An 18,818-nucleotide genomic window follows, 5' to 3' on the forward strand; every position below is an offset into this window, starting at 1 on the left:
ATAAAAACAATCATATGTGAGATAAGCATACATTTTATGGGTACTGATTAATGAGTTTTCATAAACCAAATACTGTGTAACCAGTACCCAGATCAAAGAGCACAAATATTCTTTGTGGTACTAGAAGATTCTCAAAGGTGCCCAAACACAATGAATTTCTGTACATTTTAAAAAAAGATTTACTATTTATTTGAGAGAGAGAGAATGAGTGTGTGTGTGGGGTGGGGTGGGGGGTGTTGCAGAGGGAGAGAGAATCCTGAAGCAGGTTCCCCTCTGAGTACAGAGCCAGATGAGGTGCTCGATTCCAGGACCTCAAGATCATAACCTGAGCCGAAATCAAGAGTTGCTCACTCAACTGACTGAGCTACCAAGTGCCCCCATATGTGTTTTTAAAACCAGTTTCTATCCATCAGCATATGTAGTAACTACAAGGTATGGGGAATGTGGAGGAATTATGAGAACTAGTATAAAACTAGATAAACAGAAGTGTTCTGTAATTTTAAAAATCATTGGGATTTGCCATGGATTGAAACACAGCTATCTTAAATTTTGGAATTTTGGTTTCCTTCCATTTTGGGCCATAATTTTCCTGTACAACCATTTCTTTCCTTCCCCTCTTAGAATTTCTGACTTAGGTTTTTTATTTGCTTTTGTTTGTGGGTTGTTATTGTGTTTTCTGTGTGTGTGGTTTTCTTTTTAGTATCCCTTGCATGATATGTCTTTATCATATTCTTATTTAAAAAAAAAAATCTTAACTAAAGTCTTCCATTTTCCCAGATGCTTCTGTTGTAAACTCTTCCATCTTTCTGCTCTGAGCTCAACTAGTTTCCTTTTTGGCATTGCCATGTCTTGCATTCACTGCTCTCCTGAGTTAAAATCCACCATTCTCTGGGATCCCATTTCCCCCTATTTATTTATTTATGCATCTTCAGATAGCTTCCTATGAGAGGGAGCACATAGCAGTTAAATTTTCTGAGAACTTGCCTGTTTGGAGAAAGTTTTTTGCTTTGCTCTCTTACTGGATAGATGTTTGGGTATAGAATTCTAGGTTCAAGGGCCAGCTGGTTGACTCTGTTGGAAGAGCATGCAACTCTTAGGGTTGTGAGTTCAAGCCCCATGTTGGGTATAAAGATTACTTAAATAAATAAAACTTAAAAAAAAATTCCAGGGATGCCTGGGTGGCTCAGTGGTTGAACGTCTGCTTTGGCTCAGGTCGTGATCCTGGGGTCCTGGGATTGAATTCCACATCAGGCTCCCTTGGGGAGCCTGCTTCTCCCTTTGCCTATGTCTCTGCCTCTCTCTGTGTGTCTCTCATGAGTGAATAAATAAAATCTTAAAAAGAAAAAGAACTCCATGTTCAAAATTATTTTTTTCTCATAACTGAGAAAGTATTATGTCCAGAGTTGCTGCTAAACAGCAGTCTGAAACCTGACCAATCCCTATTCCCAAAACTAGCTGACTAGTTTTGTCTCTTTGGAAACTTTTGGGGCTTTCTATTCTCTTGACATGTTGACATTTCACTGGAATATCTTTTTCATTCACTATGGGTTCTTTCGATCAAAATGTGGGTCCTTATTCAACTCTTGGAAATGCTCTTCCTTTATTATTTCTTTCTCTCCATTTTTTTTTGTTTTCTTGCTTTCTTCTTTCTCCTTAATTCTCTTTTTTTGCCCTCATAGTTTGCCTCTTTATCAAAGTTTATTTTCCATCCTTAATAATTTATTTCATTTTGTCAGTAATTTTTCAATCCTTAAAAGCATCTTTATTCTCCAGTTGCTCTTTCTTCATAATCTCCTCTTCTTGTTTTCTTGATGTGATATTGTTTTGAATCTCTCTAAATGTTTTCATTAGATGGTTTTAAAAATAAGATTTCTTTCTAGTTTTTGAGCTGTCTTCTTTGTGGATTTGAGTTTTTAATTTTTGACTCTTTCCTCTCATGTGCTCCTTGCCTCAGAAGCTGAGTCACCCAAGGTTTTCCCTTATATTTAGGAAAGAAAGGACAGCAACAGTGGGTTCCACTTTTGCTGGGAGTGATGGACTAGTTCACTATAGCCTCTCCAGAGAGGACCTGTTTAGGAAATGGTTGAGTGTTTTAGTTTCTTAGGGCTGCCATAGCAAAACGCCACAGACTGGGTGACTTAAACAATGAATGTTTTTTCCTCACAGTTCTGGAGGCTGGAAGTGTGAGATCAAGTTGTCAGCAGGATTGGTTTCTCCAGAGTCCTCTCTCCCTATCTTGCAGATGACCACCTTCTCCCTGCTTCTTCACATGGGCTTTTCTCCATGTACATGAACTCTTGGTGTCTTTTTTATTTTTAAGATTTTATTTATTTACTCATGAGAGACACAAGAGAGAGGCAGAGACATAAATTGAGGGAGAAGCAGGCTCTCTGTGGGGAGCCTGATGTGGGACTTGATCCCAGAACCCCGGGATCATGCCCTGAGCTGAAGGCAGACACTCAACCACTGAGCTATCTAGGTGCCCCTGAACTCCTGGTGACTCTTCTTCCTCTTATAAGGATACCAATCCTATTGAGTTAGGGCCCCACTCCTATGAACTCATTTAATTTTAATTAATCTTAATTACCTCCTTAAAGACCATATCTCCAGATATAGTCACATTAGAGGTTAGGGCTTCGACATATGAGTTGAGGAAGGGAGGCACAGGTCAGTCCATAAAAGTTGGGCATACGTGCTGCTGCAGACTGTCAGATTTTGCCTCAGGGTGAACAAGAAGAAAACCAGCTTTAAGGCAGGTGGGCCCCAAATGTTGAATGAGCAGGTTTTTCTTCTGAGACACTGTCAGTTAGGAATGTTTTCAATAATGCTTTTAAAAACACTCAATTAGCAGAGCTTTTATTTTTCTACGGAAGAAATCTGGAGAGTCAAGTACTGGTGCAACCGCTGAGCAAGGTCTTTGGGAAGCCAGACTCTTTCATCTTTGTTCTCTGCTATCTTAGCATTTTAGCTTTTCATCATCATGATTGCAAGATGGTCCACAGCTCCACCCATCCCATACACACCCAGGACAGGAAGAGTGGGGAGGGCTGGCATGAACCAGAGCTGTCCAATTTATTAGGGGAGCAGACTATGGCAGAAGCTCTCTTGCAGTGTTTCTCATCGCCCAGAACTGGGCCACAAGCCACAGCTACAAGGGAGGGAGATCCCTGGAAATAGAGTGTCTGACAATGGAAACAGAAGCAATCATGTCTCAGTGCTGAGAATGGGCACACAGGCAGCCTCAAGTAGAATCAGGGTTCGATGAGGAAAAAGAAGGGAGAGAATAGTTTTTGGGAGATAACTGTGTCTATCACAGACACCAACACCCATACCAGAGGTGCACACACTTCTCTGAGACTTGTAGGCCTCCCCTTCAACACCTTCCCAAGCAAAGAAAACATGACTTCTTCAGTGTCTGATGAGCCTACATCCTGCAGAGAAGTGAGAGCAAGGGAGAAGAGCTGTGTTGAGGCCAGAAAACAAACAGGAGTTGAGAACAGTAATTCCACAGCTCCTTTGAGGCACGTCTCCCTTCTCCTCTAGATATGCCTTGGTGTGGAGATCACTGAGTCCTGGGTTTGGCAGAAGGAAGTGCCTTCTGGGTGCTCACTGGTGTTGTCCGGGACTGGTAACCCTTGAAGTATGACATCCACCTGGCCCTCTACTACTAATGTCCAAGGCTTTGGCCATGACAGCCTCTTCACCAGACGTGGGTCTCTGGTGGTCTAGAAGTCCTCTTAGGCTCTTTTCATCCCTCAGTGGGCCATGGGTTCCTGAATGCCACATCTTGGAGAGCCAAAATATTCTGCTATAGACTAGTTGTTGCAGTTGCCTTTGGCACCACACTCTCACATCTCTCCTATGTCATGTTGTGGGGTTTTAAAAAAGATTTTATTTACTTATTTGACAGAGAGAGTGTGCACAGAGGGAGGAGGAGCAGTAGGCAGAGGGGGGGAGGTTTCCTGCTCAGCAGGGAGTCTGATGCAGGGCTGGATCGCAGGACCCTGGAATCATGACCTGAGCCAAAGGCAGATGCTTGACCGACTAAGTCACCTAGGACGCTCTCCTATGTCATGTTGAAAATGGCACTAGAGGATAAGGTTCTCCTCAGGACTGCCAGTCATCCCTAAACTGTGTTCAGGGAAGTGGATCATGAGCCTGTGCTAAAGACCTGCTGTCCCCAACGGGATGAGCCTAAAACCTCTACTTCCTCACTTAAGGGACTTAACAGCTTAACTCCAACTGCAGAGATGGTTTCTGTGGGGAGAAAAACCATGGTACCCACCAATATGGGAAGTAAATATTGTTTCAAAATATCATACTAGTACAAAACTGATCCATGTAAATTTTCAGAGAAGAAATATTTATTATAAATATACTGGGATCGCCATGGACCCTTACCCCCACCCCACCCAAAGCAAGAAATGAGGAAGAAATGGCAGGATATGGCTGTCTCACAATCCCTTACAATAACTAAGACATTTCTTAGCATCAAATACAGATTCTCGAGGGAGAAACTGATTGCCCAGCTTGAGTCCTGACCAGGTACAAACATGGCTTCTACTGATGTGAGAGAGGACACGACAGGGGGGTAGTTTTTCAAGAAGGAGAAATTGTTTATGGGTGTGGCAGATACCTTCCAAATTGTCTACCCTGATGGAGGCTCAGAAAACTGAAGAAAATGAACTTAGGTTCTCAGAACAATATAAACATACCTCATTACAGAACATCACTGTCTAAGATTAATGTTGTGTTTTTAACCAATATTCAGCATAACTATGTGCTTTCCAAATATTTTCTTCATATAAATATGTTGTACACCATTGCTCATCACAGCTTAATTTACAGTAGTCAAAAGATGGAAACGACCTAAGTGTTCTATCAACAAATAGATGGATACATGAAAGTGGCACTTCCATACAGTGGGATATGATTTAGCCACAGAGAGGAATGTGTCTAAAATTCTGACTCACGGACAGCCCGGGTGGCTCAGCAGTTTAGCGCCGCCTCAGCCCAGGGTGTGATCCTGGAGACCCGGGATCGAGTCCCATGTCCAGCTCCCTGAATGGAGCCTGCTTCTCCCTCTGCCTGTTTCTGCCTGTCTCTCATGAATAAATAAATAAAGTCTTTTTAAAAAAAATTCTGACTCATGCTACATGAAAAACAAAAAATAAATTAAAAAATAGATTGATGATCATTGCACAATTCTGTGAATATCCTGAAAACCATTGGACTGTACACTTGAAATAGGTGAATTATACGGCATGTGAATCATATCTCAACAGGACTGTTACATAAATAAATGAACAGACGAGATTTCGGATGACTGGCTGCGAGGACTAAGGGAAAGGAAGGCATCCAAGGGTATTTCTGAGTCTGCTCAGTTTCACATATAACTCCCTATGGGTTAGAGTGTTCTCCTTTTTAAAAAGTGCTTATTAACGTATCATTCCTAGGATGAAAACATAGGCATTGAATTAAACAGAACCAAAAACCTAAATTACAAAAAATAAACCTGTGTGCACTTTAAAGCCAATGATAAGGAGTTTAAATTGCCTTTGATAGATAATTTACTTTGAGAGATGCAGAGAGAAAATTACCCTTTCTGAGTTACATTAAGGTAATGATTTTTATAGCTTTATTGAGATACAATTCACATGCCATACATTTCACCCATTTAAAGCATACAATTCAGTGGTTTTCAGTATACTCACAGTCCTACAACCACCACCACAATCCATTTTAGACTATCTTATTCACCCTCAAAAGAAACCCTATGCCCTCAGCAATCATGCCTCGGCCCTCCTGCCCATCCCCCAACCCTACGCCACCACTAATCTTTGTGCCTGTACAGATTTGCCTCCTACAGACCTCTCTAATCACACTCCTTTGTTTCTTTTTATGGATGATTAATACTCCACTGGACGGACATACCACATTTTATTTATCCATCTATCAGTTGATAGATGTCTGGGTTGTTTCTACTTTTTGGTCAGGATGAATAATGCTGCTGTGAACATTAGTGTACAGTTTTTTGTGTGGACATAGGTTTAATTTTTTTTCTGGTATATATGTAGGAGTGGAATTGCTGGGTCACAGGTAGCTGGCTTTTGCAGTGCTGCCAGACTGTTTTCCAAAGTGGCTACACCATTTCACATCCCCACCAGCAGCTTGGGAGGGTTCTGATTTCTCTACACACTGGCCAAGACTTTTTTTTTTTAAGATTTTATTTTTATGTAATCTCTACACTGAGTGTGGGGCTCGAACTCACAACCCCGAGATCAAGAGTCACACACTCCACTGACTAAGCCAGCCGGGCACCCCTGTCAACACTCACTATCTGTCTCTTTTGTGTGGTAGCCATCCAGTGACCGCGAAGTGGTATCTCACTGTGGTTGTGATGTGCATTTCCCTAATGATGCGGAACATCTTTCCATGTATCCGAGAGTAGACATTTGAATTCTTTCTCCTAACTCCCCTGCCCCCTGCCTGTTTAGGCACTCGCCATCTCTTCCCTGACTGGTTTGCATGCCTCCTAACTGGCCTTTCTATCTTGCACTCCATGCCCTAAAATGCAATCACAGACCCTTTCACTTTCTGCCTAAAACCATGAATGACTCCCAGTTGCCCACGTAACAGAGCCCATACTATTGATTGTGGCATGCAAGGCTCTCCACCATCTTTCTCCTGCCTAACTTTCTGTGTCCCATATCTCTCTGTTTCCTCCTGTGCAGATCTGCTATGCCTTTGCCCATGCTGTTCCCTCTGCTTGGCATCCCTTCCCTGAAGAGTCCACCTGGTCAGTGCTTGCTTATCCTTTAGAACTTAGGTCAACTAGAATCCTCTGAAGGGAGCCAGACAGGGCCCTCAGGTGACTGAACAACTCAAAAGAGGCCATGCTCATTGTAATCTATGTCAGGGATCAAATCCACTCCCTGTTTTTGTAGAGTGTATGAACTAAGAATGATTTTTATGCTTTTGAATGGTTGAAAATAAATGAAAAGTAGAGTACTTCATGACTCAATTTCAATGCTCGTAAATAAAGTTTGACTGGAAGGCAGCCACGCTTATTTGTTTACATATTGTCTATGGCTGATGGCTGCATTTGTGCTACAACAGCAGAGTTGAATGATTGCAACAGAGACTGTGTGGCCCACAAAGCATAAAATATTTACTATCTGGCCCTTTCCAGAAAACGTTTACCAAACCCTGGTCTATGTGAATGGTGTCTCAGAGTTATGCAGTGTACAACCTGTGTGGATGTGCTGCAACAGCCCTGATCCCAGCTTTCCCTGGAACTGGCTTTATGCCCCAATTCTAGCATTTATGGTGTGGTGTAATACTTTGTTTTCTTCTCCCACAGGCCCTGTGCTCCAGAGAGGTCAGCTCTCTGAGTTTCATTCACCTTGGTACCCGCAGAGTATAGCTAGGTCCTGGCACAGAGAAGGACCTCAATAAATGTCTACGCCACGACTTTGGATTAAATCTTTCCTGGACACTGAAGGTGAACTAATAAAACACTGAATAGTTCAGAATTCATGTAATACATAAAAATGAGAGTAGTGTGCAGGCAAAATTCTAGATCCGCTGTTTCTGACTTTTAAAAACACTCACATGCCAGCATAATGTGTGTGATTCGAACCTCTCTCCTCCCAGAGAAGCACTGCCTGGCATATATTTCAGTAAATCCAATTAAAATCACTGTAGTTGGTGTGGGATGTCGGAGAGACTACAGCACCCCTAACCAGCTGGAAATAGCCCAGGCCACACAGAGTTGAGACTCAAGTCCCTGGACCATGGTTCCAACTAGGGTAGGTTAATTTCGAGAGGTTTGTCTGGCGAAATCACAGAGATCTTGGTGAAGAGGAAGCCTGGGCTAGTTCAGATGTAACTTTGAAGCTATTACATTCGCAAACTATCCACGGAATGCAGGGGAAAGGCACCAGCCCATGCTTTTGTCCTGGGTACCATGGAAAGGAGGCCCCTGGCCTCCCTCATCTCATTCAGTCCCCAAGGAAACCGATGTTGGCTGAGGGCACAGACCCAGAGGGGTGAGGCTGCTTGTCCCCACAGGCCCATCGTGCATTTGTGTCCGGCTGGCCCTGACCTCACTAGGCCCCTGCCTGGACCCCTCTGTCTGCCTTAGGCTCAGGGAAATCACCAAGGCCCACTTTCAGCAAGGGCCTTCCACACACAGGCCTTTGTCGCTCTTGGTTTCTCTTTGGTTACCTGAGGAGTCCTACCCTCCCAACCTGAATTAGAAGGCCTTTTAAGAACTGTCCTGTGTCTCCCCTCCCCATCGACATCTTCCTTCCATCTCTGCTCAAGTCCCTGCCCATCAGAACTGTAAAATAATCGCTAAGACTTATTCGGTGCTCACCACGTGCTGTTCCAAGCAATGTCACCTATACTGTCTCATTTCTATGCCATGGAGGAGGTGCAATCATCAGTCCTGTTTTATAGATGAGGAAACTGAGCATAGAGAGGTTATATAACTTGCCTGGGGCAACAGCCTGTGAATGGTAGGGCTGGAATTTGAACTCAGGCAGTCCAACTTGAGAGAGCACAAGCCCTTAACCGGTACGTTTGCCATTTCTTGCAGGTACCATTTCTTTTCATTTTTTTTTCAATGGGCCAATCCTCTATCTTCCTTCCAGTCTTTGCACTTGCACTTCCCTTTTACTAATACGCTCTCCGCCTTGCCTAACTCTACTCATTCTTTAGATCTCAGCTAAAATCCCATCTCCTTTGGGAAACCTTCCCTGATCTCCCAGTCTGTTTGCTGCTCAGCTGTCACTCCCATAGCACCTTCTGATCCTCTCCATGTCCTTTGCTGACAGACCTGTTTGCAAGCCTCACTCCCCCATCCAACTGTAGGCTCTGCAAAGCCAGGGGACATGCTTGTTGTGTGAATGATGTTCTTGGCCTGACCCAAACTAGGCACTTCAGACGTATTTGTGGGATGAACAGATTTGGCAGTGAACTTCTCAGCAAAACCTTTACTATGGATCAGCCTGAAGGTAAAATTCAAATCACATTTCAGGCTACTTTTAAGATCTATGTGCTGGGAATGGGGCAGGAGGGGAAGAAAGAGAGCAAGCAGGAGTCAGAAAATTGGTGGTACCCACATACCTGCTTTCCTCTGCTCCATAAGTCACCAAGAATTAGTTGTATTAAATGTGTACGTTTGTAGCACTGATCGAAACCACTGGCCCTCACCTTCAACAACACAACCCTTCCCAGAGCCATTGCACACAGGTTCTTAATCAACACCGCTGTGGCCAGAGCTGATAAGCAGCCTGTGATCATGCCACCTTGCAAGAGGCGAGGCAAGAGCTTTTGACTCAACGGTAGGTGAGGAGGTAAGGACAGTGGGGCCATGTGCCTTGGTTCCCAGCAGCAAATAGGAGAGCCTCTGCCCTCAGAGACTGTAGGACAGGGATGAAAGTATTCCTTTTTCCTTTGACATGAGGGGGGGGGGACCCTTTGTAATGTTGGAATTTATTTATTTGTTTTTACTATGGACATGTATTGTCTATCAAAAAATAACTGAGATATTGATTTTTATTTATTTATTTTTTGAGATATTGATTTTTAAAATAAAAGTATGCAGTCCTAATGCTTGTGAACTCCCTAACTCAGAGCTTCTACCCGCAGAGCCTGTGAGGAGGTGGCCCTGGCTGCCGGCCCTGAGCACATTCAGCGGGTTGGCTAACTGGACAGCACAGCCTTATAGCCTTCCCCTCTCCTGACACTGCAGTTCCTACACCTTCTCAGCTTTCTTGCCAGTGACTCACAGAGGGTGTTTCCCAGGACCTGGCTGTTTGCCGGCAACCCCGGGCACTTTAGGGAAGGATGTACCACTTTCAGATCCCAGATCTGGCCCGTTAGACCACCATGGCAAGAGCCCAAATGGAAATGCGGAAATTAGAGGGAACTCTCACGTTCTAGGGTTTTTTTCCCATCTCTTTTTTATTATTTTTAAAACTTTCTGTATTATCTGAATTTGTACAATGTGTGTGTGTGTGTTACTTTTGCAAAGAGAAAAATTTGAAGGTCCCAACAGTGCCTGATAAGCTCGTGGGTGCAACCAGTCCCCTGAGGGCCATTTCTATGTCCTGGGGGAGAGGCCCCAGCCCTAAAGATGAATAGGAAGCCACCTGCATCTGGAGAGGTCACCTGTGATTCGAAAGCATAGCCAGGTTAAAACTAGTGCTTTAAGCAAGAGGGGCGACAGAGGGTTTTAGACGGGAGAGTACTGTGCCTGGTCAACATGTTCTTGAATTGTTCTCTGAAGCTTGTGCAAGGCATATTGGAAACCTCTTATAAATTTCTTACAAGCATTGCAAACTTTGATTTTTCCCATTCCATGCTGGGTGCCACCTCCTACCCTCTGAGTCTTTACCATCCCAATTAATTAATTAATTAATTAATTCACTTGATGCTCAAGCAGGACACTTGGGTATATTTATTCTTTTCTCTCCTCTCCCAGTGGCCAGTTCTTTGGACTCCCTCTCCAGAAAGTATTTCCAATTCAGCCTCTTCTCTCTACATTCAAGCCCAGACCACACTTCCCCTGGGTCACTGCTATAGCCTCCCACTGGTCACCTAACTCCACTCTTGCCCTTCTCCATCTTTCTCAGACTTAGCTGCCAGAGTGTCCTGCCTCAGACACAAATCAGATCCAGTTACTCACTTGCCTAAAAACTCTCTGATGGCTCCCCAACACACCTAAGATAAAATAGAAACTGTGACATGACCTGGCGGACTGTTGCCAGCATCGTTCTCAAACTCACCTCCTACTATTTCCCCACATGCATTCCACTCTCCACATTGACTTTTATTGGCAATTTCATGATTCTTCATGCAATTTCATGTCTTTGCACGTGCTTGTTCTCCTGGGATCTGGATTTCTTCACAGAACTCCGCATCTTTGCTCTTCCCAACCTTCTCCCTAAATTATATCTGCTTGGCCCTATCTATACTTACTAGCAGAAAAATCAACACTTAAGTTCTTCACCAAACCCTCCCCCTTCTCATTGACCAGTTGATCAGGTTCACTTACACTTGATGAGTCACCCGGCTGACTTTTTTTTAAAAATTAAGTTCAGAACTCAACCAAATTGGTAGATATCATTTGACAGCTCTTAGAAGGGGTGTAGGAAACAGTGCCATGTGGAGTCTGGTGCCTTGGTGAATGCTGATGCACAACTCAGGAGGGCAGTACCAGCCTGACCTGCACTCTCTGACGTCACGGCCATGCAACCACTGCTGTGAGAGCTCATACTGAGCAGTGTGGGAGGTTTTTCCCTGACTCATCTACTCATCTGGGCTACAGCCCTCACAATTAGAAGCATGGAGGACCAAGAAAATAGTAATGCTAGTTAACTAACCCTCAGAGAATCCCATCTATGATCCACCTTCTCTGAGCAGCTAACTTCTTTAACCACAAATGTCTTTTTCAGCTGTTTATTCTCTACCCCAAAGCTTGCATAGTTGTTTTCAACAAATACATGCATTGTTGAATTCTGATGGACCCACACGTGAAGACTGCTGGACAAGACTGGGGTGGCAGATTGTTTTGGTGTACTGCTTGGGATTGGTAATTTTCAGAACCAGGCCAAATTGCTTTGATCACTAAGCAACAATTTCTTTCTAGTGGAAAAAGTGGGTGAGGTGAAGGTTGTGCAATTGTGCCCTTGCCCTGACTGCCTATGTTTGTAGCAAAGGCATTTCCATTGGCAGAGGCTGCCATGCTCCTCACTGAGCAGTTGTGTGTAGACACATATCCATGATGGGCATTTCAGAGGTACAGCAGGATGTCACAAGCTTCTAGTGTGAGTATCAGGAAGGGGCAGGTCAGATAGAGGAGACTTCTGGCCCCACCTGAAGCTCCAAGGGCAGACATATATCCTGGATGATGCCCACCTTGAGCTCTGAAGGACCCCTAGGAAACCACCTCACTGGCTCTTCAGCCTCCATGACACAGGAGCGCTGAGATGGGAGGGGGCTCTGGGGAAGAGAATGCACTCAGCTACTTTGCAGGCTTCTTTCCAGCATTACTCAAGTGTTTGCACCATGACCCCTGGCCTATTTCTAATGTGTTGTTACACGTTAGGTAATTAGTACATGGAGCAGCCCAGCTGACTCACCAAAGTCATGATAAACCCTCTCTCTTTGCAGTAAGGTGCAGATTTGAATCTACTTCGGGAAGAATGGTATGTGAAGTCAATTTAGAGTATTTCAGGCCATCTGGACTGCCTCTTCTGAGAAGGTCCTCATAAATTCCGCCAAATAAACAGGTTTGTCAGTTTGGTTTTGGGTGGGGGGAGTCTTATTTTTACCTTCTGGGATTGTAAGAATTGTGGCTCAATCTTAAAAGACCTCAAATTCTGTTTTTTAAAAATTATAGAGTAAATAAGCGTTGGTGGAAATGAGATCCGATGACTGTAGAAGTTTCTCCAGCTCTAACATTTTAAAATTCCATGAATCCCAGAGATTTGTGTCACTCAGATATGGTCAGCAGAGTTGAATGAAGCTGACACACTAAAAGTATGACCTAAGACTTCACTCAAATTAAAAGATTGAATCAGTAACTTCATTGAATTGATGCTCTGGAATAAGAATATAGGTGAAGGACTTCTGTGAACCCTGCCTTCCGTGAGCATGTCCATCTCACAATGGGCTCTCTGCGATTAGAGACAGAAGAGCAGGTTTCTGACTCAGAGTCATTTCATAGATGCCATGGCCTCTAGCCTGCCTGGACCCCTTTCTTTTGTATTTGCCTTTTCCTTCTTCATGACTTTCAACCCTCCAACATGTCCCCATTCTTCCACTTGTCACCCTTGGATGGCCTTCTCTATTTGGCATCTTGATTCCACACACTCACAAACACTAATCAAAACTAATTAATACAGTCCACATTTCTTGGGTTTTCACATTCTATCTGACTCCAATGTATGTGCCCAGAGGCAGCCCCCTCCTCAAGCACGGACTCGTTGCCCAGCACCCATGCCCCTCCAGCACGCGTGTCTCCACTGCCAGCTGCTCTCTCGGATACTTGGTCCAGGTTAAATGCTGCTGTTTCCGTCAAGATGTGACCCCCTACCCTGCATTCCTGCCTATTCTAGGTCTGCCTCACCTTTGCTAATTTTTTAAAAAAAGATTTAATTTATTTATTCATGAGAAACAGAGGGAGGCAGAGACACAGGCAGAGGGAGAAGCAGGCTCCCTGCAGGGAGCCCATGCAGAACTCAACCCCAGGACCCTGGGATCACACCCTGACCCAAAGGTAGATGCACAACCATTGAGCCATCCAGGCGTCCCTCTCACCTTTGCTTTTATTTATATTATTTGTGTGCAATGTAGCACCCTCATAACGTGGTAAATTCCTTTAGGGTGAGGATATGTTTTTCTACTCCCCACTGAGCTTAGTTCAGGTAGGAAAACAATACATAGATTTTTTAATGAGTAAATCAAGTTTTTAACAACTTCTCTTTGCTCTGTTTCAGTCCAGTTATTGTTCTCTCCCATGTCTCCCCTACACAAAATGAAGAAACTTATCTCTTTATAGAATAGGGGAGGGGGCACCTGGGTGGTGCAGTTGGTTAGGCATCGGACTCTTGATTTTGGCTCCAGCTGTGATCTCAGGGCTGTGATCTCAGGGTCATGGTATCAACCCTGTGTTGGGCTGTATGCTCAGAGCAGAGTCTGCTTGAGATTGTCTCCTTCTCCTTCTGTCCCTTCTGCTGTGCTCCTGCCCTCTCTCTCTTGCTCTCTTTCAAACAGATAAATTTTTTAAAAATAAAATAAAATAGGGGAGGAAAGAGAACTAATATCCAAAATGTTTAACAGGCTCTGAAATTTTCTTTCTTTTTATTTGATATTGGAACTTTACCATTATAAAGAATTATATTTTACTTTTAATATATAAAATCTTTTAAACTGTATAGTCATAGAGCTAATTGTAAAAAAAAGTATAACAATGTATAAGAATGCAATGTGGGAACAGAAGCCGCCCCCAACCCCAACCTCAGGTTACTCAGGATCACGAAAGGGAAGCCCCATGGTGCCATCCAGTGCCATGAATGGAGAGTCGTGATGTCGGCCAACACAAAGTCACAGAAAGATCGATCAGGGTGCACAATAAGCTTTGTGCTTTTTCCTCTTTCGTTCTGATGATGATGCAAAAGTGGCAATTTCTTGGTACTGCAAAACTTATAAACATCACAATACTCATGAGGTTCTCTTATAGGGTTAGAAATAAGCTTCTAAATAAACAGTTTCTAAATAAACTCCCTGGCAATTTTATACCCCAGAAAGAGCATAGACTTCAGGGTTGCTGTAATTTTGTGCTGCTACTGGCTGCTGGAGCACAAGTGAAGCAAAACTGTGTCATCTGAAGCCAACTTGGTTATGGGTGTCATGAACTGGGAAGGATTTGGGACTTTACCTTACTTGCAAGTCATCTAGTTAGCCTGCCACAGTTTCATTAATGTTGGCAGCAGACGTGAGACTCCTGGGTCAGAAACAAAGGACTTTATTACTCACAGCAATAGCAGTAGCTACTGTATCAGCAGTGTTTGTATCCGTTCCCTGAGCCTGGTTTCCAGGGAGTGATGTGGTGAGCACTAGGTGGTGCCTGCACTCACGGCAGATTGCACTGCTACATGTATTTGGGAACCCACATCTTTTATAATGCGCAACAAGCCTATCACCTCTATGTCTAGAGCGAGCCATTATCTCTATCTTCCAAGGCTGCCACCAAACCCACTCTTTGCTCTGGAGAGAGGTACTGTCTCTATCTTCAAAGGCTGTTCACTACACCAACATCCTTGAAAACAATCTAGAACAAAGACAAGTGTGCCTCTGTTCTAGTTAAGAGACTTATGGAAAATTGTCTCTGAAAAGTTGGGTTCTACTGCTGATGCTTTGGGTCAATCAACAAGAATCAGAACCAATAAATGGCAGCAAATTCAAATAAATCAAAATTGGGGTGCCTGGGTGGCTCAGTCGGTTAAGCATCTGCCTTCCATTCAGGTCATGATCCCAGCGTCCTGGGATCGAGCCCCATGTCAGGCTCCCTACTCAGCGGGGAGTCTGCTTCTCCCTCTCCCTCTGCCTGCTGCTCCCACTGCTGGTTCTCTCTCTCTCTCTCTCTTTCTCTCTCTCAAATAAATAAATAAAAATCCTTAAAAAAATTTACTGTGTGCTCCTCAGTAGGGGAGTCTAGGGTGGTCATAAAATAAATTAACAAGCAAATTAAAAGGGCTCTTTGAAGAAGTGACAAAAGCTGAAGTCAGATTTATTCAGTCATGTGAAGACCAAGGGAAAGAGAGGTAACGTAAGCAAGGGTGAGATCATGTAGGGCAGGAGTTCAGATTGTATTCTAGTGTGATGAGCAGCCACTTGAAAATATGGCTGTTCAAAGGGCCATCTCCTCATCCTAGGGTCCAAGGCTCTGGGTCACCCATGTGAGTAATGGGAACTTTCAGCCAAAGTCAGTTAAAAACTTAGCTCAGGGGATCCCTGGGTGGCTCAGCGGTTTAGCGACTACCTTTGGCCCAGGGCATGATCATGGAATCCCAGGATCGAGTCCCACATCGGGCTCCCTGCATGGAGCCTGCTTCTCCTTCTGCCTGTGTCTCTGCCTCTCAGTCTCTCTCTCTCTCTCTCTCTCTCTCTCTCTCTGTCTCATGAATAAATTTTTAAAAAAACCTTTAAAAAAAAAAACCTAGGCTCTTGATTTCAGCTCAGGCCTACATCATAGGGTGGTGAGTTGGTGCGGAGCCCACTTATACAAGAAACAAAAAACCTAGTTTCCTGTGAGTGTTCGCAGAGAGGCAGAAAGCTGTGGCCTCTGCCTAAGAGCAAATGGTGTCCCCTGCACTTGCAGAATGGGCATTCAGAAAATAACTGGAATGGAAGAAGTGGAACTGATATCAAATTCTCAAATCCCAGACCATGGGCTTTCTAATAATTGATCTTGTCTAGGTCATAGAACACGCACAGCCCTAGGGGAATGACCCCTTTGTTTCATCAAAAGGCAGCTCTGCAGAGTAATAATAGATGAGACCTTCAGGTTCCTATCTCAACCTAGCTATGCAGCCCCTGACCAGTTACTTAACCTCTCTGAGTCTGTTCTGTCCTCTGCAAGGTGGGGATAACCACGACACCTATATCATAGGGTTCTCACGCGGGTCATGGCACCAGGTGAACAGCTCAGCACACTGCCTGACCCAATGTAGGGTTCAACCCAGATTTGCAGTCAGGTCAAAAGATGCAGTGACTCAGATCAAGTTTGTTGTAGAACGAAGTCTATGAAATGTAAACACAAAGCCCAGATTCTGAAGGCCTCCCGGGAGGACAGAATGGCTTCACCTGTGATTTCTAGCAGATTTGCCAGGGCTGGCGGCTGGTAATAGAAAGTGGTAAAGAAATAAAAGGTGATAGGGAGCAGAGTGGTGCAAAGAAATGGACTCTGGACCCAGACAGACCTCAGGGTAAAGGCTGGTATAGGCCTGCCTAACTCTCATGACCCCAGGTGGACAAGTTACATTTCCCAAACCTAATTTCCTCATTTACAAAATGGGAGAAACAGTGGATAAAATGGACAAATTCTACTCGTGAGGATTAAGTGAGTTAATAAGAAGCAGCTGACACATGGTAGCTATCCAGTAAATACGAAGTCTTCTGAGAGGACTTGTTTTTTTTTGTGTGTTTTTGTTTGTTTGTTTTGTAGAGATTTGCCTCTACACACAGGATTAGAGCTGCAGGAGTTTCTAGACCAACACCTTCATTTTGCAGATGGAGAAACCTGAAGTCCCAGGGGGCCAGGCTGAGGACTCTTTTCCGGCTTCCCGGCCATTACTGTGCCCCACCTCTGTGGGGCCTCTGTGACCCAGCCTCCCTGAGTGAAGGGAGGCTGAGATCCCCAGCTGGGGGATGAGGTGGGGAAACCTAACCCAGCTGGGAGTTCTGTCAACTTTCCAGCAGGGCCTGCGTCAATTGGTTTAATGGACTCTTTTGTGCAGCCCTGGCCAGGGTGCAGGAGGGGACAGTATTTATTTGCTCTTTCCTTTCACTACCTGGGCTTCACAGATGCTCATCCTCATATTGACTTTGAGGCCCTCCGTGTCGGGAACTCTATGCTTGCCCATCCCTGTTGCTGTAACAACGAGGTCCTGAAGAGTGCCAGATGCATAATGTCCTGCCTTGTTCCTTAATGCCCAGGGGGAAAATAAATGTGATCACTCAGATCTTATACTTTTTCCAAGAAAAAAAATCCCACTGAGTTAACATCGTTTTAAAAAAATAAATCACAAAAAATTGGGGCACCTGGCTGGCTAAGTCTGTGGAGCGTTTGACTCTTGATCTCAGGGTTGTAGGTTCAAGTCCCACATTGAGTATAGAGATTACCTTTAAAAAAAAAAAATCTTAAGCGCACACACACACACACACACACACACACACACCAAAATTATTTGGAAGCTGCTGAGCAAAGTACTTACCTACCCTGGCCTTTTGCTTTGTGTCTCAGCCCTGGCTGCTATCATAGCCTTTAAAGGGTACTTATCAAGCTGGTGAGGGACGTTTGGTAATCGGATAATTCTTTCTGTCTGCCCCCGACCCCCCTTCCCACCCCACAACCAAGTATCCAAGTTCAGTGGCAAGAGCTCAATTCTTCGCTAAATGAATACCTCACTTTCCTGGGTCCCAAATTTAACAATTCACTGGGGATTGTACACCCCCCTCCATGCATTTTCACATAAATATTTTGTGCTTTCCACTAACTCTTATTCTATCAGGTGGGGGTGGGCAGGAGAAGTTTGCATTATTACTAAAAGGAAGAAACCAAACTGGGTAGAGGAGCCCCATTTTTTTTCTTTTTGTGTTTAGAAAATTATTTTGGTTGGCATGATTAGCCAGCAAGAGGAGCTCAAGGAATTATCTACACATTGGAGATTTTTAAAAAATTCTGGAAGAGGGATCCCTGGGTGGCGCAGCGGTTTGGCGCCTGCCTTTGGCCCAGGGCGCGATCCTGGAGACCCGGGATCGAATCCCACGTCGGGCTCCCGGTGCATGGAGCCTGCTTCTCCCTCTGCCTATGTCTCTGCGTGTCTCTCTCTCTCTCTCTCTGTGACTATCATAAATAATTAAAAATTTAAAAAAAAATTAAAAAAAAAATTCTGGAAGACTCTTAAAGTATCTTAAAGATAACCCTAAAACAATGATCTCTGTTTTTATATTTGTAGTCTGTTTTCATCCTGTTCACTTCCCTTCAGGAGTCTAAGAAAGTGTGAACTCTATGGGAACAGAAATGGACACACATTCTAAGAAAGCTGCCCAAAGCAAAACAAGGATGAAGCAAATGCCCTCTAAAGGTACGTGTGAAGATGCCTGAGAGTTTGCATCCAGGCCCAGCCCTGGTTGCATAGACAACCTCCTCACAACCCTGCTTTGATGCCAGCAACAGCACAGACCGCGCAGAGACACACAGAGCACCACTGAGTCTGAAATTATCATCAGGACTCTGGAGTTAAGTCCTATCTCCTTCCGCTTTCCATCACGCCTACCTTCCAGCCTTCCTTCACTGAAACTGTTTCTATCAGCTCTGCTGTCTCCCGTGGGGAAACCGGAGAAATCACAACACATGTATATAGTGATGGGCATAAGACATACAAACATCTAACAGAGAACAAAACTGAGGGGATGCTGGCCCAATTGTGTCCCTACTGCCTGCCTCACAGGGACATAGTATAAGGTCAGTCACTACACAGCTGGGAAGATCCTCCAGAAAGGGCACTCGTTGGATTAAC

At 44.3% G+C, this 18,818-nt stretch overlaps 1 protein-coding gene across 8 annotated transcripts in view; it reads left to right on the forward strand.

Moving 5' to 3' along the window:
* SIAH1 (siah E3 ubiquitin protein ligase 1) overlaps positions 1–18,818 on the forward strand; it is a 78,492-nt gene that overhangs the window by 14,500 nt on the left and 45,174 nt on the right. For 6 of the 8 annotated variants that reach the window (XM_072827140.1, XM_072827144.1, XM_072827145.1 and 3 more), the window contains 3 exons: positions 7,364–7,504; positions 12,184–12,302; positions 18,285–18,383. In XM_072827140.1, coding sequence (XP_072683241.1) covers positions 18,308–18,383 — 76 coding nt within the window. In that variant the 5' untranslated portion in view covers positions 7,364–7,504; positions 12,184–12,302; positions 18,285–18,307. Of the gene's footprint in view, positions 1–7,363; positions 7,505–12,183; positions 12,303–18,254; positions 18,384–18,415; positions 18,764–18,818 lie in introns of those variants that run through there. The other 2 variants (XM_072827141.1, XM_072827150.1) reach the window with 2 other exon arrangements.

The sequence above is a fragment of the Canis lupus genome, chromosome 5 (assembly GCF_048164855.1).
Source record: "Canis lupus baileyi chromosome 5, mCanLup2.hap1, whole genome shotgun sequence".
Lineage (NCBI taxonomy): Eukaryota > Metazoa > Chordata > Mammalia > Carnivora > Canidae > Canis > Canis lupus.